Source organism: Medicago sativa, chromosome 3, assembly GCF_051527215.1.
Source record: "Medicago sativa cultivar Bolivia chromosome 3, Bolivia_mono, whole genome shotgun sequence".
NCBI lineage: Eukaryota > Viridiplantae > Streptophyta > Magnoliopsida > Fabales > Fabaceae > Medicago > Medicago sativa.
In genome coordinates this window covers 35,851,110-35,870,152 of record NC_140751.1, presented here as the reverse complement: position 1 = coordinate 35,870,152, position 19,043 = coordinate 35,851,110, and the positions used below count along the sequence as shown (strand labels likewise).

Here is a 19,043-nt window from a genome sequence, read left to right as displayed (position 1 = left end):
TGACCGGAAGTATATTTTCAAAAACTTGTGTTGGTTTTTATTTTTAGAAATGTGGGAAGTTGGAAAAATAAAAGATTAACAATAAAACAGAATTTATGCATAATGGTAAACAACTAAACATCTCCGTACAACACATTTTGTAAAAAGGAGAATTGCTTACCGGTGTTGCAGGGACATTGATTAAGTAACTAAAACAAGTTAGTTTCCTTCAAAAAAAAAGTTAGTTCTTTATAAGAAGTGGTATAATTATTACTTGAACAAAAGTAAAAACTTATGTTTTCAAGATAAAACATCTAATTAGCCCCTTAAGCAATGATTGTTGACTCCATAAAGCGAAAATCATGGAGTATGAACCAATTATCGTGGTTTCTAGTAGGGATTGTGAAAATGCCACTAATTTTCTTCTGTGAATCAATCTGAGCCATTCATTTTTAATAAAAGATCAACCTCCCTATTCACATCTCAACTTCCTGTGAAAATTATTGAAACCACTCCATCTTCTTCATTAACAACAACCCTGTGAACACCATTTGTAATGACGCCGTCGCGCGCTATCTGTTGACATTGTTGTCTCCTTCTCTTTGGTTGACGACGTCGTCGTGCTCCGTTGATTGTCATTGACTGCTCTATTTTATTGTCAATGTTGTCGTTGTCTACCGCATCAACGGTTGCCGTTGTCTCTCCGTTGCGACATACATTCATTGTTTATGTCATTTCGGTGGCTCTGCCATTGTTTCAAGCTAATAGGTAACAAGTCTTCAAAATTTGTTTATGTAATATAGTTGGGTGATTGTAAACTTAGTTGAGGTAATAAGTCTTCAAAATTTGTTTGTGTAATGTAGTTGGGTGATAGTAAACTTAGCTGACAGTACTAAAATTATTTAAGTAGCAATAGTTTTATACTCTTGTTTTATCATAGTATTAGTAGGACACCCATGTACAGACGCTCGGGGTCGTGCATGCGCTTTGTTTTTGGGATATTTTTTTTCCTTTATCTTCCTTCTTTCCCTTCATCATCTTTCGCCGTTGTCTTCACAAATCTTCACCACCTTTATACATCTTTAAACCCAAAAAAATAAAACAAGAATAGTAACTTTGTATTTTTTTTAATAAATAATAACTTCATTAATTAACATACTTTGGGTTGGTTTGGTGGCGTTTGCTTGGGACCTTAGAGTGTGCTCTTTCTCAAGATCTCAGATTCGATTCTCCTCGTGTCAATTTAGGTGGATTAGTTTAACTAAAAAAAATTAAAAATAACTTCATTAATTCAATGGTGAGGAAAAAAACTGAAAATTTGAAGAAATTGGTTTGAAGATGGATGAAGGCGTGTGAAGATAGGAATGTAGATGATGAAAAATAGAAAGGAAGAAGATGAAGAGAAGTAAAAATAAATAAAAATAGTTGTTGGTGGTTCATTGTAAGATACTAAACATGCATGATCCAATGATCACCTTTTTGAAAAAAAAAATCGAAGATTAAAATTTTTTAAAAAATTAATAAGGTTCGATGAATGACCCTACAATGTTGATCCACCTTAAAACATTTATAGTTAAAAATTAACAAAAAAGAGATGGTATAACCCAAATTCGTTTTCCAGTTGAATTCAACTATTGATGACTATAGTTACATCACGGTCGAACTCCAAATGATCGGTACTCTTTCATCCGAAATCGAAATGTTAAAAAAAAAACACTATAAATCGCTTTTAATATTTAAATGTGATTTGCCGCAGTCAGTTTTTCAAACGGTCAAACATCCATTACATTAATAACCGTCTGATTTTGATCAAGCAGCTCAGGAAAAAAGTATTTAACTTTTATATCAAATTATGTTCTCAAATAAGGACCTTCCGATCATGATTGGACCGCCAAGTTAACTTAAAACAAAAATTCAAAGTTAACTTAAAAAAAATCGATCAAGTTAACTTTTGATTACTCGTCAAAACTGAGATCATTACTCTAAATTTTTGTTAGGCAGCAAAATGGAGATTGTCTTAAATAAATAAATAAATAAATAAAATTTGAATATTGAAGGAATAGAGGTCGAAAAAAAAGAAAAAAAGAGGTCGGGTATATACTATAAAGTCGGTATGGAATTTAGGCGAGGAAGATGAGAGACAGAGAAATGGTAGCAATTTCATTATACAGAGGGAATCTTCACCGAGCACCCGATGTACCTCGTCGATGGTTAATGCCAAACCCTAAAATCTCTCTTAAAGATTTCAAATCCCTTTTAGCTCGTCGTTCTAAGGCTCTTTCCAGAACCTCTTCTTCCTCCAACCCTAACCCTAACCCTAACCCCAATCATGTTGATGATGTACCATCATCCACCACAAACCTAAAAGAACTAATACAAATTTCCAATGAACCTGAAAAAGAAAAAGAAGAACAAGAACAAGAAGAACTCGTTGATTCCAAGAAACCGCTTGATGGATCCGATTTCAAGAATGATGGTTTAGAGAAAGTGTCTGATGATGCTGATGCTGCTGCTGCAACTTCCATGGAAATACAAACTGACCCGGTAAGCTTATTTTGTTCATTTAGTTGTTTTTTGAAAAGTGAGGGGTAACTTGGCGCAACTGGTAAAGTTGTTGTCATGTGATTGAAAGGTCACGGGTTTAAGTCCTGGAAACAGTCTCTTGTGTAAAATACACCAAATGGTGAGACCCCCTTCCCGGACCCTGCGTATGCGGGAGCTTTAGTGCACCCGGTTGCCCTTTAGTTGTTTTTTGAAAACTCGGTAGATGACCTGACTAATACGAGGGGTCCAATCCCACTGTCCATTTGCGGTCATCTTATTTATGTAATTGATGCCAAAAAGTCTGATCATTTCGTGTGTGTTTGGTCGTATGGTGGGGATAATTGATTTTGATAGAATTGATTATGGTTAGAAGTGGTTTATGTTTGGATACATTAAAAGTGAGTTTAGACTATAAATATGTGTGGGAAAATCAATTTTAGATTCTGAAGCTACAAATCCTAGCTTCAAGTAGAATCAATTTTGGAGGCAGAATCAGTTCTACTCGACAACAACCAAACATGTCAGAATCAATTGTACACTTCCAGAATCAATTTTGGTCATCGTAGAAGTGGAACCAAACATAAATGATGTATTTAGTTCAAAATTAATTCAACAGCTCTAAATGACATTTTAGATACTTGGAATGTTTTACACAACCCTGATAGAAGAATTGTTTTTGTGATAGATTATTGAAAATCATGTAGATCTGCTTAATGACGACGACGAGAAAAGGAAAAAGGAAGTTCAGGACAAGTTACAAGTTTTGAATGCCAAAAAACATAATCTGGTGTTAGTGTTGAAGCAGGTTAAAACATGCTTTTTGATTTGTTTTTCTTCTTTGTGTGTTCTTGTTGAATTTAATTAATCATGATTGGTTGCATTAATTGGCAGATTCTTAATGCAGAGGAGGAATTGAAGAGACGGAACAGTGTGCAACAGCAAGGGATTGCCATGCGTGGCCCTTCTGTTCCGCTTAAAGCCGCCGATGGGACCAATGATACCGCTTCAGTTTCAAGGTATATGGCTCCAAGGGCGGGGTCTGAGGGAAATCTTTTAGGTGACATGGATGGTGGTGAAGCTGATGATTTTACTAATCATAATATGCAGCATTCTCGCCTTGTACTTCGAACCAGTAGCATGTCTCCTTCTTCAGACTCCCCTCTCAGGAGGACCCCTAGTGGTCAACAGAACATGGTAATGCACATGGTTTATTATGATTAGTCATGTCACAAATGTTTTTCTGTTTGTTTAACTGTTTTTTTATTCTTTTATTTTGAGAATTGGTACTTTGATCGGTGTTTTCGGCATGAATTTATGTAGGAACAGCAAATCTGACAGACTAGTTAGAGTTTAGTTATGCTTACATATGTGAGATGGATTCCTGAAAATTTATAGAACTGATATGTTAAAATGAAAGAGCGGTACAGTAGTGATCTCTATCGCATTTCCAATAGTCTAAGCTCCGAACGATTTCCTAACAGACTATCCCGATTGATTTATTATGTTTTCCTTATAGCTTCCTGGAAATTTGAATTACAGATTAACACATCCTAGATAATCTGTAAATCAAAATATAAAAATATTATTGCAACAGATAACAGATCGATTTCTGATCTCTTCTAGTGTAGACTCTCCAAACCTTGGCCTCACTACTCTGTCTTGCTAGTTGGGCTCTATCAGCATGCCACTAACTAAACCCAAATACTCACCTAGTATTTATTAAATTGTGCCTGCCTAGAGGAATTTGCACCTGTTTTAGCCCCGGCTGGTAGTTGTACCAAGTACCAAAATCTGTTCAATTTGTTTTCTTTGATTTTTTAGTGGCTAAATTGAATTTGAGGTCATGTTTCATGTATTCTGTTGCCTGATATCTTTTATTGTTATGATCCGATGCTACAAACTAGCTTTTGTTACAAATGTTTTTTGTGTAGTTGCCTCAGCTGCATCCCATGTTACCCAATTTAACTTCCGAATACTTAATCTTATATTTTGCCTAATTTTAGTAGATACTTTCATAATTAGATTAAGCCATTTTTAACTAAGTTGAGTCGAGGTCAATCTGGTAAGGAAGAGTATCCCAAATTAAACCCATAAATACATGAATAATTGGTTTGCATACATGATATAGGAGTTATGTTTACTCATTACTTTTTCTATGAAGGTTTCAAACCCTGCTCGGGGAAGTTTCGCGGCTGCTGGTAGTCCATCACGTTTTGCTCAATCAGGGCAGCAGGGAAATCCGATGAACCTACCTTCTGTATCTGTGTCTGGAACTAGTTACATTGCATCATCTCCTTCCCCAGCGGCATCTGGTGGCACTTCGGTTTTTAGAGATGCGCGACATCCAAGTCCATGGAAGTAGAACCCTTTTCTTCCCTGTAACAATGTCAATGTGTTAAAAGTTATTGATTTCTGAACTTTGGTTGCTGTATATAATTCTCAGACGAGCTATGCTACATCTGTCTCTATGTACTGAAAATTCTGTGTATTTTGTTTATTTGTTTAGTGTCCCCCAGGTTGAGATGGGGAGGTACTTGGAGGACGGTCTAGCAGGATACCATAATGCCAAATTCTTTTTTGTCTACTGTGTAGCTTGATTTCAAGGAAATACATCAAAACTAATTGACTTATCTACTTTTATCAAACAAGTTAATTTTTGTGTATCTCATTCACATACAAAATAATTTTGGATTATTGTCAAGTTTTATACATGATCTTTTAATCCAATGACTGGATTTTGTAATATAGATATGGTGTGTGTATGCACGCACAAACTTTATATCTGTTTTTAGAGATGTGCGGCACCCAATTTTTACGCTCCATTTTCTGCTGTAGTTGATGGTTTTTTCGTATAAAATAAAATTTTCAGCGTAGAGAAGAAGTAGAGATTCCTTTTTCGAGAGAAATAGATAAGTCATAAAGTTATTATCTCTTAATTTTCTCATTACTACCCCATATCATATTCACAGTTATCCCCAAAACCCAAACTCAAAACAATTAAATACAAATTTTTTCATCTTCTATATTTTATCACCACGACATCCACTGTCATCACCAGCATTCAATACACGCAGGGACTGAAACTCAGTCTCAAATTTAGTCTCACCACACGACCCCAACAAAAACATTAAGATAGCTGCTCTTTAAACACCTCAAATTTGTTGTCGATTGGACTGTGACTCCCAATCGGCTATTTTTGTGTGTAAAATTCGACCGGATCGTAACTTCCAACGGACATTTTTCTAACAATGCGAGTAATTTTGAGGTGCCTAAAGAGCGACTATCAAACCTCAATATCTCCAAATCTCACATCACCAGGACCTAAACCCTTCTCCACCTCACAACCCAATTCCTTAAACCTCAAACCTATATTCTCTTTACAATCTCCTTATCAAAACACAACCATTGAGAAATGCAGATTTCACATCTAACAGATACATTGACCAGCTATTGCTTACTGTTATTGCCACAATCAATCTAATTGTTTCCATCCTGGCAACTGGAGCATAGAATTCATAGTAATCTTGACCATACTTCTGCAGGAAACTACCCTTGATGCCTGAAGCAAGGGATTCTGCAGACATGGAGAGCAGGGATGATGATTCCAAGGAATCAGGGGATCGGCACCTGGACACAGTTGAGAGGTTGAAGAAACAGAGTGAGCGGTTCAAGCTCCCAATGCCAAGTGAAAAAGAAACCCTGGTTATCAAGAAGCTAGAGAGTGAACCTTTGCCTTCTGCCAAAACTGAAAATCCAGTGGAGTCAGAGGTCAAACAAGAGCGACCTCCCACAGCACTAAAACGACCCATTTCAGGTGAAAACCAACCACCACCTCGACCTTTTGTAACAACTCAACAAAACTTTTAAATTACTTAAACAACCATCAACAAAGGATTCATCTTTTATGGCCTGAGGGCCAAAACAAACGTTGACTGAAATAATAAATACCCCTTTAGTTCACCCATGACCGTGGGTTAATCCAAGATGTTATGTTGTCCATCTATTATTTCAGACTTAACATGAAAACTCAACACCTCAAACAGCTGTTACTACGTTAGGCCATATCTATAATCAAACTATTGACCTCTCATCAATCATCACCAAATGTTCTAGCATAATTCGAGGAATATAAGTGCTTTTTCAAATGTAAACACAGCAAAGTAATACAAAACTTATTTGTCAACGAGTAAACATAAGCTCCAACCCCAAGCAAGGCCATTTTCAACACAGACCAAACTCGTTATCACAACTACTTTTTAAATGGTCCACATTTGTGCAAAACCTTTATTTGGTGATGACATTTAACTCTACATCCATTTCCATTACAAGAGTAAATTTGAGCACACAGGGTATTTGAAGCTTTAAAGCTAGAAATATGACATTAAGAAACTTTCATTAGTACAAAGAAGTACAATAATTTCACACTAAAAATAGCTATAACTTGATAAACAAGTCAAACCATAGCCATTCCAGCTGAATGACACACATATATGCCTTAAGTAATCTCAAACTTCACAGTTTCAAACATTACATAAACATGTTGAATTACTATGAATGACCAAAAAGTAATGAAATTTTTACTTGGGCAAGACTGGATGCAATGAGGCAGTCCAGTATCATTTAATGAACTGGATACCCCTTTTTACTTATTACACAAAGCTCTGGATCCATCCCTCTATTAGTGCCGAATACTTAATGAACCACAAAATTTTTGTTGAAGATAATGCATACTCCATTAAAAGTGTTCAGCATCATCAGCTTCAAGTCCAGCTCAGAGATCCATTCTGGAATGTTATACTTGGTTATAATGGTAAGAAAAGAAAAGAAAAAAGACTGAATTCAATAAAGAAAAAAAAAATGAAGGGTGTTTTTAAACAGTGTCCCAAGACCACGAAAGTAAGTGATACCTGTTGAAGGCAACAGAACTGATAGGAATTACACCTTCTGGAGATACAAGAGCATCAACTGGAATATCCGTTGAAGTAACTGGTATTACTCCATCATCTAGTATTTGTTGTGAATATGACAGTGCAACTACAAATCCAAAATGTGTTACTGTGATGCATTTTGTAGGCCTTATTCAACCAAAAATATATTGACTAGAAGGAAGAAATGCATACCAAGCAAGGGCTGCGTCCAGTTCCGTGTCTCTGCTAGGTCCCGATAATTTTTCAGGAAGGTATCGTAGTAACTGCGGAAGGGGGAATATTAACTGTTAACAATCCTTGGACTATGATTTAATAGCATATGTGAAATAATAATAATAATAATAATAATAATAATAATAATATTAATAATAATAATAATAATAATAATAATAATAATAATAATAATAATAATAATAATAATAATAATAATAATAATAATAATAATAATAATAATAATAATAATAATAATAATAATAATAATAATAATAATAATAATAATAATAATAATAATAATAATAATAATAATAATAATAATAATAATAATAATAATAATAATAATAATAATAATAATAATAATAATAATAATAATAATAATAATAATAATAATAATAATAATAATAATAATAATAATAATAATAATAATAATAATAATAATAATAATAATAATAATAATAATAATAATAATAATAATAATAATAATAATAATAATAATAATAATAATAATAATAATAATAATAATAATAATAATAATAATAATAATAATAATAATAATAATAATAATAATAATAATAATAATAATAATAATAATAATAATAATAATAATAATAATAATAATAATAATAATAATAATAATAATAATAATAATAATAATAATAATAATAATAATAATAATAATAATAATAATAATAATAATAATAATAATAATAATAATAATAATAATAATAATAATAATAATAATAATAATAATAATAATAATAATAATAATAATAATAATAATAATAATAATAATAATAATAATAATAATAATAATAATAATAATAATAATAATAATAATAATAATAATAATAATAATAATAATAATAATAATAATAATAATAATAATAATAATAATAATAATAATAATAATAATAATAATAATAATAATAATAATAATAATAATAATAATAATAATAATAATAATAATTACTACAATACATTCAGAAAGGGAATTATTCCTTCTAGGTCCCAAGTGGGGGAGAGGCAATTGAAGCCAGAGCGAAGTCAACATATTGACTGGCCAACACAAGAATTGTTAGCACTTGAAGGAGTCGAACCTGAGACCTAGAGAGGAGCATACTCCTAGGTCCCCAAGCCTACACACCACCAGGCCAATCTCTAGCGATTCAAGGTGTATAGAGATTGAATACATTCAAAAAGGGAATTATTCCTTTTGCAATATAATTCTTTTTTTCATTTCAGGGTATAAGAAGTGAATCATCAAACATAATAGTTTGTGAACGAGTCGCTATTTGAAGCTTTTAACAACCATTTGGTTCACCAAGATCAGTTTTATCAATGGTCGGTAATATTAGACAGGCCGGAATGATTGATTGTACACAAATATCTCTATCTCTCTAATATACAATACTTACGAAAATGGCAAAAACAAATAGGCATCAACACACAAATGATCCACATCTTTCATTAAATCATGACATCAATATACAAAGTTAAGGAAATAAATCAAACAAAACAACACAATATCACAGTACAGGGCTTAGGGTGTAAAGGCCCACTTTCACACAAGGAAAAAAGCCCAAAATTGACTTCACTTGCTGAAACACATTAAAATTTATATCTTATTATTTATAAGACCTCAATCCTTTTCCATTTTAAATGATATCACTCCAGCCAAGAGGAATTTTCAAAGAGAGGGAACTTTTGAAGACCAATATTGACATGGAAAAGGATTGAGGTCTTCTTATATTTGTTGGATGCTATTCTGGAGAAATTTATTGTAGATAATTTTTGTTATGTTTATTCCAAGTGTCAAATGTTTGAAGATTAAATCCTTTTTAAGATCATAAGAGATAGATATCTTAGTTTTGCGGGATGCAAAATGAAGCATACTTCCAAAGTCCTCTAAGTACTTATCTTCTATAAAATCAATCATTCTGTACTTATCTTCAATTTACAATCACTGTCAACAATGAATTTGATATCAATATATGAAATTTATACTATTGATCATTTTTAAATATTTCAATGGAATTTTTTTCTATTTTAATAGCAATACTAGCATTTATTTTTATATGGTAAAAGTCTCCAAATCTAAAAACTGTTAACTTTTATATCTTTATTATTCATATGCCTCACTCATAATTATAATCTAAGCATTGCATGGATCTTTGATTAGTTTTTACCCAACTGAGACTTTATACACTACAAGAGACAGATTGTCTGAGGACTGGGATGCTAGAAACATAAAAACATACCCTCCACCACGGCCTAAGCGTCTTCCAGATTTGTCAAATGCCAATCCTGGGGAGAAAAAAATAATTGAATTGATTAGCTATATGCAAGATTAGACATCAATAATTAAGTAAGAAATGAGAAGCTTACCAGGTAAAAGCATAATATCAACTGGGTCATTCGCCTGCAAAACTGCACCAAAGAGATCTTTCAGACGATTGTTGATATTGGTCAATCAGGGTAAGTAAAAATATACACTAGATGGAAGTCAACCCTACAGTACAAGAGTCGAAAAACAGTTATCTTTTATCGGAAAAAAACCCTTATCTTTTAGATTAGGATATGCAAATTATCTGTAAACATATGTCATGTAGGATACAGAATTGTAGACTAGCTTAAAGGAACATCACACTATTGAAAGTTAAACCTAGAAAAACTAAGATTCAACAAAAGTTTAGCTTCAAATGATACAGTATGAGTTGATAATGGTGGCATTTTGAAGAATATTCAAATTTGAACTTGAAGGTTAAGCATACTGTTTTTGCAAGTTGGCAACATCTTTGACAGCTAAAGTAAGATAAGAAAATTGTGCAGTAAATGAAAAGAAGAAATCCAACAACGAAGGAGAGAGAGAAGTACCATCTTGACGTGCATTTCCATCAGCATCAACTGGAGTTGGTTCTAAGATGTTCATTGAGTTTGCAACAAGATCATCAATACGCGATATGTTAAGCATACGCATATGACTATTTTTATCCTCCACTCGAGGTACATATAGTTTTTTATCACCTGCATTTGGTATTGATAAATAAAACTCATTGATTTTGGACACATGGAATAAAAATTGGCTGACAAACTATGAAGCACGGATAGACACAACATGGACTGATAAGCCAACACCCATAATACGAACAGACAAGCCGACACAGATAATAATTTGAAAAAAAATAAAAAACATAATTCAATGTAATTATATGCGTTGTCTGACATTAGGACACTCCTGTGCTTCAGACACATGAAAGTCTTATAAGGAAAAGAAGAGAAGATGTGAAAAACATAGAAACATACATACCAGCGGGTGGAGGTTGCAAAATATGAGACAAAAGTTTGGAAGTATCAACTTCCCTTAAAGCACTGCAACTTATGTATGCGCATAACCTATGACTTGATTTAAACCACGGAGCACCTAAAATTATGTCCTGAATAGCATTGTCTGAACCACCAAAAACAAAGGAATTAACAACAACAACAACAACAACAAGAAGAAAAGATTATATCAGGTTAGATTAGATTGTAGTACCTTGTTGAGATCTGAGGGATGGGTCGATGGCTTTAAGGGTTTTTCTGACCTGAGTTCGAAGAGCTTTCTTCTGTTTGAAAATGGCGTCCAATTCATCACCACTGTTACAGTTCGTCGACGTCATCCTCAACAACACACCATACGGCTGCTGCGCGTACAACTGTCCACTCACTAACACACCTTTCGCGGCTGCTCTCATCTTGGAATCTGGATTCTGTGAGTTTAGGCGGTAAAGTTACATTACTTTGACTCAATCTCTTCCCTTAGATGAATCGAGCATTCAAGATCAAGCCACGTGTTAATAAGAGAATAACACAAATCAGTGAAGGAAAATGGTTAAGAGTACGAACTAAATTTCACGAATACTCACGAACGGCATAGTAATTGAAATTAGACATCGTACCATACACCCACCGCATACTTTTTCCAATTCTCCCCGACCATTTCGCCGGAATGGACACAAATCGGTGAAGCGGACGAGGAAAATTGGAAGAAATAGGCAGTGGGTGTATCTCCATCATCCCGTTTCCGACCCTCAGCTTCAATTTATACATGTCTCTGTTTTGGTTCTGCTTCCAATTTGGTGGTAGATACATACATATACTTTGTAATTGCCTGGGTTTGCAGAGGTTCAGTCAAATGCCCATACATATAACATTTTTTTTGCTCAATCTTGGGGACAGTAAAATTAAAAGAGGAGATTTGTGAATAGTTTTGTAAATATCAAATGTGTGAATGTTCTTGTATACTAAGACCACTTTGATCTAGATGCCCATACATATGACATTTCTTTTTGTTAATAGTCCCGTTACAACTCTAAAAAGACCTTAGTGATCTATGTTTTAATGTTTTCAAACTAATATGCCTAGATGAATGCCTAATTTGATCTGGATGTTAACATAATTGTCGGATGTGAGTTCAAGTCCACATATGTTCTTCATTTTCATTATTTACTTATAAAGAAGTGTCTAGGTGTGTTACAATATCAACTATATTATTGACTTGGAATGTATAAAATGAATTTTGTGTTTTGGATAGAGTTCACATTCATGTTATGATTTCAGGTTAGTGGTAAACATAAGAATTTTTTTTTTCTTTGTAATTCACAATTGAATCATGCATTATAATCTTTTCTATCAAAATTATTGATTCATTAAAAATCTCTGTGAATCCATTCTTGCATTCAAATAATTTTTTAAACATGTGAAACTTAATTTTTTTTAGGACTTTTGTTTGAGCATAAACAAAGTTCTAAAGTTAGGGAGAGTCGATAAGTGTCAAATATTAGCACTTGTTGACCTATTTTGCAAGAAATTTAATGTTGGAAAATTTTGGTTTTCTTCTTATTTAGGGCATTTGTTTGAGGACAAACAAAGATTTAAGTTGGGGAGAGTTGATAAGTGCTAAAATATTGTTATTTTCAGTAGCACTATCATCGACTTGTTTTACAAGTAAATCATATTAAAAACCTCCAATTTATTATAAATACATAATATTTATAGTTTTTAGCCAAATAACATGCTTTCACCTATTTCCCTTCATTTATGTAGGTTCTTGAGCGGGAAAACAAAGACAAACCAAAAAGTTCCATAATTGTCTAAATTCATAATGTTGTTAGTTTCGTCTAACGAATTTCACCGCCTAACAAATCATATTCACAGTTATCCCCAAAACCCTAACTCAAACAATTAAATACAAATGTTTTCATCTTCTATATTGTATCACCACGACATCCACCGTCATCACTAAAATTCGATACAAGCAGGGACTGAATCAATCTCAAATTTAGTCTTATCCTAACATCACAATTCACACAACCCCAACAAAAACATCAAGATAGCTGCTCTTTAAACAGCTCAAATTTGTTGCCGATCGGAGTGTGACTCCCGATAGGCTATTTTTGTGTGTAAAATTCGACCGGATCGTAACTTCCATCGGACTTTTTTCTAACAATGCTAGTAATTTTGATGTGCCTAAAGAGTGACTATCAAACCTCAATCTCTCTAAACCTCACATCACCAGGACCTAAACCCTTCTCCGCCTCACAACCCAATTCCTTAAACCTCAAACCTATATTCTCTTCACTCCCACCTTGCTTAACCAACTTAACAATCTCCTTGTCAAAACACAACACTAAAACGAGCCATTTCAGGTGGAAAACCAACCACCACTTCGACCTTTTATAACAACTCAACAAAACTCTTAAATGGCTTAAACAACCATCAACAAAGGATTCATCTTTTTTGGCCTGAGGGCCAAAACAAACGTTAGAGACTGAAATAATAAATAACCCTTTAGTTCAGCCATGACTGGGTTAACATGAAAAATCAACACCTCAAACAGCCATTACGTCTAATAGGATGATGCAGCATCCCCACCGCATTCGTTAGGCCAGACTCATATTATATTATAAACCATATCTATAATCAAACTATTGACCTCTCATCAATCATCCCCGAATGTTCTAACATAATTTATAAGTGTTTTTTCAAATGTAAACACAACAAAGTAATACAAAACTTATTTGTCAACGAGTAAACATCAGCTCCAACTCCAAGCAAAGCCATTTTCAACACAGACCAAACTCGTTATCACAACTACTTTTTAAATGGTCCACATTTGTGCAAAACCTTTATTCAGTAATGACATTTAACTCTACATCCATTTCCATTACAATACTAAATTTGAGCACGCACAGGGTATTTGAAGCTTTAAAGCTAGAAATATGACATTAAGGGGGGTGTATTGGATTAGGATTTTGAAGGACAATTTTTGCTTAAAAGATTTTAAAAGATTTTGTAGGATTTTAATGACTTTCATGATTTTAAAAGACAATCAGGATTTTCAATTTGGATTTCAATGAATTTACATCATAAGATTTTAAAGGATTTTATGAATTTATAAGATTTCAAAAGATTTTATGAATTTTAAGGACTCATTGAAAAGAAATGATTACAACACACTCTCTATCATAATATTTTGAATATATACTCTTATTTTTTATTTTATTTTTATGAGAGATAGAGAGAGGGGGAAGAGAGGAGGGAGAGAATGGAGAAAAGAGAGGAGATAGAGGGAAGAGATATATATATATATATATATATATATATATATATAGAGAGAGAGAGAGAGAGAGAGAGAGAGAGAGAGAGAGAGAGAGAGAGAGAGAGAGAGAGAGAGAGAGAGAGAGAGAGAGAGAGAGAGAGAGAGAGAGAGAGAGAGAGAGAGAGAGAGAGAGAGAGAGAGAGAGAGAGAGAGAGAGAGAGAGGGAGAAGAGAGAGAGAGACGAAGAGAGAGAGGAGGGAGAAAAGAGAGGAGAGAGGGAAAGGAGAAGAGAGAAGGAAGAAGGGATAAGAAAAAGATAGTAAAAACTTTTAAAGAAAAACAATCCTAAGAAATCTTATGTCTTCATGAAAGACTTTTTTTTGTTAAAATTTCACTAGACAATCTCACAAAATCCATCAAAATCTAATTTATTAAACAAACCTTTGAAATTTGAATGATTTTGAATACCATGAGACTTTTTTTAAGTGATGAAAAGTCTTAATTGAATACCTCAAGACTTTTTTAAAATGACAAAGAATCTTGATTGAATACCACAAGACTTTTTTTAAATTGCAAAAAGTCTTGATTGAATACCACAAGACTTTTTCATAATTAAAAAATCTTTTAAAATCACTTAGAATCCTAATCCAATACATCCCCCGAAGAAACTTTCATTAGTACAATCACCAGAAGAAAAAAAAATCATACAAAGCACAATAATTTCACACTAAAATTAGCTATAACTCAATAGACAAGTCAAAGCATAGCCATTCCAGCTGAATGACACATATATATGCCTCAAGTAATTTCAAACTTCACAGTTTTAAACATTAAATAAACACGTTGAATTACTATGAATGACCAAAAAGAAATGAAACTTCCACTTGGTCAAGACTGGATGCAATGAGGCAGTCCAGTATCATTTAATGAATTGGATACCCTTTTTTACTTGTCACAGAAAGCTCCGAATCCATCCCTTTGTTAGTGCCGAATACTTAATGAACCACAAAATTTTGTTGAAGATAATATATAATCCATTGAAAGTGTTCAGCATCATCAGCTTCAAGTCCAGCTCAGAGATCCATTCTGGAATGTTATACTTGGTTATAATGGTAAGAAAAGAAAAGAAAAAAGACCGAATTCAATAAAGCAGAAAAATGAAGGGTGTTTTTAAACAGTGTCCCAAGGCCACGAAAGTAAATGAAATGTTTAGTGATACCTGTCGAAGGCAGCAGAACTGATAGGAATTACACCTTCTGGAGAAACAAGAGCATCAACTGGAATATCCGTTGAAGTAACTGGTATTACTCCATCATCTAGTATTTGTTGTGAATATGACAGTGCAACTACAAATCCAAAATGTGTTACTGTGATGCATTTTGTAGGCCTTATTCAACCAAAAATATATTGACTAGAAGGAAGAAATGCATACCAAGCAAGGGCTGCGTCCAGTTCCGTGTCTCTGCTAGGTCCCGATAATTTTTCAGGAAGGTATCGTAGTAACTGCGGAAGGGGGAATATTAACTGTTAACAACCCCTGGACTATGATTTAATAGCGTATGTGAAATAATAATAATCATAACAACAATAATAATAGTAATAATTATTATAATACATTCATAAAGGAATTATTTCTTCTAGGTCCCAAGTGGGGTGGGGGGCGGCAGTTGAAGCTAGAGCAAAGTCAAAGTATCGACAGGCCCAAAACAAGAACTGTTGGCACATGAAGGATTCGAACCTGAGACCTAGAGAGGAGCATACTCCTAGGTCCCAAGCCTACACACCACCAGGCCAATCTCTAGGGATTCAAGGTGTATACAGATTGAATACATTCAAAAAGGGAATTATTTGATCTGCAATATAAATCTTTCATTTCAGAGCATAAGAAGTGAATCATCAAGCATAATAGTTTGTGAACGAGTCGTTATTTGAAGCTTTTAGCAACCATTAATTTAGTTCACTAAGATCAGTTTTGTGAAAGGTGGGTAATATTAGACAGGCCAGAATGATTGATTGTACTCAAATATCTTTATGTCTGTAATATACAATACTTATGAAAATGGCATAAACAAATAGGCATCATCACACAAATAATCCACATCTTTCATTAAATCATGACATCAATGTACAAGGTTAAGGAAATAAATCAAACAAAACAACACAATAGCACAATACATGGCTTATGGTGGTGTAAAGGCCCACTTTCATACAAGGAAAAAAGCCTAAAATTGACTTCACTTGCTGAAACACATTAAAATTTATATCTTTTTATTTATAAGACCTCAATCCTTTTCCATGTCAAATGATCTCACTCCAGCCAAGAGGAATTTTCAAACAGAGAACTTTTTAAGACCAATATTGACATGGAAAAGGATTGAGGTCTTATAATTGTTGGATGCTATTTTGGAGAAAGTTATTGTAGATGATTTTTGTTATGTTTATTCCAAGTGTTAAATGTTTGAAGACTAAAGCAATTTATAATCACTGTCGACATTGAATTTGATTCAATATATGAAATTTATACTATTGATCATTTTTAAACATTTCAATGGAATTTTTTCTATTTTAATAGCAATACTAGCACTAATTTTTGTATGGGAAAAGTCTCCAAATCTAAAACCTGTTAACTTTTTTAACTATTTATATCTTTATTATTCATATGCTTCACTCATAATATAATCTAAGCATTGCATGGATCTTTGATTAGTTTTTACTCAACTGAGACTTTATACACTACAAGAGACAGATTGTCTGAGGACTGGGATGCTAGAAACATAAAAACATACCCTCCACCACGGCCTAAGCGTCTTCCAGATTTGTCAAATGCCAATCCTGGGGAGAAAAAATAATTGAACTGATTAGCTATATGCAAGATTAGACATCAATAATTAAGTAAGAAATGAGAAGCTTACCAGGTAAAAGCATAATATCAACTGGGTCATTCGCCTGCAAAACTGCACCAAAGAGATCTTTCAGACGGATGTTGATATTGGTCAATCAAGGTAAGTATAAATATACACTAGATGGAAGTCAACCCTACAATACAAGAGTCGGAAAACAACATTAAATGCACAAAAGTTAATACAGTTATGAGGCTTTGCTATTTCTTTATCTTTTTCATTATTTTTTATCGGAAAAAAACCCCTATCTTTTAGATTAGGATATGCAGATCATCTGTAAACATATCTCATGTAGGATATAGAGCTGTAGACTAGTCGATCAAGTCTTGAAACAGCTGGATGCTCACAGGAACATCAGACTATTGAAAGTTAAACCTAGAAAAACTAAGATTCAACATAAGTTTAGCTTCAAATGATACCAGTATGAGTTTAGCTTCTAGTTTGAACTTTGAAGGTTAAGCATACAGTTTTTGAGAGTTGGCAACATCTTTGACAGCTAAAGTAAGATAAGAAAATTGTGCAGTAAAGGAAAAGAAGAAATCCAACAATGAAGGAGAGAGAGAAGTAGGAAAAGAAGAAATCCAACAATGAAGGAGAGAGAGAAGTACCATCTTGACGTGCATTTCCATCAGCATCAACTGGAGTTGGTTCTAAGATGTTCATTGAGTTTGCAACGAGATCATCAATACGCGATATGTTAAGCATACGCATGTGACTATTTTTATCCTCCACTCGAGGTACATATAGCTTTTTACCACCTGCATCTGGTCTTGATTAATAAACTCATATTGTACTAGAATTATAAGATTTGATTTTGGACACAGAATAAAAATTGGCTGACACACTATGAAGCACGGACAGACACGACGACTGACAAGCCGACACCAATGATAATTGAAAAAAATCACATAAATCAATATAATTCAATGTAATTATATGTGTCGGTGTCGGAAACGACCGTGCTTCTGACACATGAAAGTCTTACAAGAAAAAGAAAAAATGTGAAAACATACATACCAGCGGGTGGAGGTTGCAAAATATGAGACAAAAGTTTGGAAGTATCAACTTCCCGTAAAGCACTGCAACTTATGTATGCGCATAACCTATGACTTGATTTAAACCACGGAGCACCTAAAATTATGTCCTGAATAGCATTGTCTGAACCACCAAAAACAAAGGAATTAACAACAACAACAACAACAACAACAACAAGAAGAAAAGATTATATCAGGTTAGATTAGATTGTAGTACCTTGTTGAGATCTGAGGGATGGGTCGATGGCCTTAAGTGTTTTTCTGACCTGAGTTCGAAGAGTTTTCTTCTGTTTGAAAATGGCGTCCAATTCATCACCGCTGTTACAGTTCGTCGACGTCATCCTCAACAACATACCATACTGCTGCTGGGCGTACAACTGTCCACTCACTAACACACCTTTCGCAGCTGCTCTCATCTTGGAATCTGGATTCTGTGACTTTAGGCGGTAAAGTTACATAACTTTGACTCAATATCCTCCCTTAGATGAATCTCACATTCAAGATCAAGCCACGTGTTAATAAGAGAATAACACACAGGAGATTTGTGAATAGTTTCGTAAATATCAAATGTGTGAATGTTCTTGTATACTAAGACCACTTTGATCTAGATGCCCATACATATGACATTTCTTTTTGTTAATAGTCCCGTTACAACTCTAAAAAGACCTTAGTGATCTATGTTTTAATGTTTTCAAACTAATATGTTTAAATGAATGCCTAATTTGATCTGGATGTTAACATAATTGTCGGATGTGAGTTCAAGTCCACATATGTTCTTCATTTTCATTATTTACTTATAAAGAAGTGTCTAGGTGTGTTACAATATCAACTATATTATTGACTTGGAATGTATAAAATGAAT

At 33.4% G+C, this 19,043-nt stretch overlaps 3 protein-coding genes and 1 long non-coding RNA gene across 8 annotated transcripts in view; 2 read left to right on the top strand and 2 right to left on the bottom strand.

Annotated features, from left to right (window-relative positions):
- LOC146937364 (uncharacterized) overlaps positions 1-19,043 on the top strand; it is a 100,948-nt gene that overhangs the window by 63,776 nt on the left and 18,129 nt on the right. The gene's annotated exons all lie outside the window — the stretch shown is intronic.
- Positions 2,106-5,153, top strand: LOC146937368 (tRNA (Ile)-lysidine synthase). Its single transcript, XM_085751729.1, has 4 exons — positions 2,106-2,523; positions 3,209-3,328; positions 3,415-3,717; positions 4,685-5,153. The coding sequence occupies exons 1-4, from the start codon at positions 2,113-2,115 to the stop codon at positions 4,883-4,885; spliced, it is 1,035 nt and encodes a 344-aa protein (XP_085607855.1). The 5' UTR covers positions 2,106-2,112; the 3' UTR covers positions 4,886-5,153.
- LOC146937367 (5-formyltetrahydrofolate cyclo-ligase, mitochondrial-like) lies at positions 6,876-12,034 on the bottom strand. The gene is made up of 8 exons (XM_085751730.1): positions 11,203-12,034; positions 10,975-11,115; positions 10,542-10,691; positions 10,053-10,094; positions 9,926-9,971; positions 7,644-7,714; positions 7,431-7,557; positions 6,876-7,307 (listed from the first exon to the last, which is right to left on the bottom strand). The coding sequence occupies exons 1-8, from the start codon at positions 11,399-11,401 to the stop codon at positions 7,295-7,297; spliced, it is 789 nt and encodes a 262-aa protein (XP_085607856.1). The 5' UTR covers positions 11,402-12,034; the 3' UTR covers positions 6,876-7,294.
- Positions 14,968-18,627, bottom strand: LOC146937366 (5-formyltetrahydrofolate cyclo-ligase, mitochondrial-like). 5 transcript variants are annotated; one of them, XM_085751723.1, is made up of 8 exons: positions 18,399-18,627; positions 18,165-18,305; positions 17,756-17,911; positions 17,160-17,201; positions 17,034-17,079; positions 15,680-15,750; positions 15,467-15,593; positions 14,968-15,346 (listed from the first exon to the last, which is right to left on the bottom strand). In XM_085751723.1, the coding sequence occupies exons 1-8, from the start codon at positions 18,595-18,597 to the stop codon at positions 15,310-15,312; spliced, it is 819 nt and encodes a 272-aa protein (XP_085607849.1). In that variant the 5' UTR covers positions 18,598-18,627; the 3' UTR covers positions 14,968-15,309. The 5 variants fall into 5 exon arrangements, with proteins under 5 accessions (XP_085607849.1, XP_085607852.1, XP_085607853.1 ...); XM_085751726.1 differs by having other exon boundaries at positions 14,968-15,333; positions 18,399-18,621; XM_085751727.1 differs by having other exon boundaries at positions 14,968-15,333; positions 17,756-17,905; positions 18,399-18,621.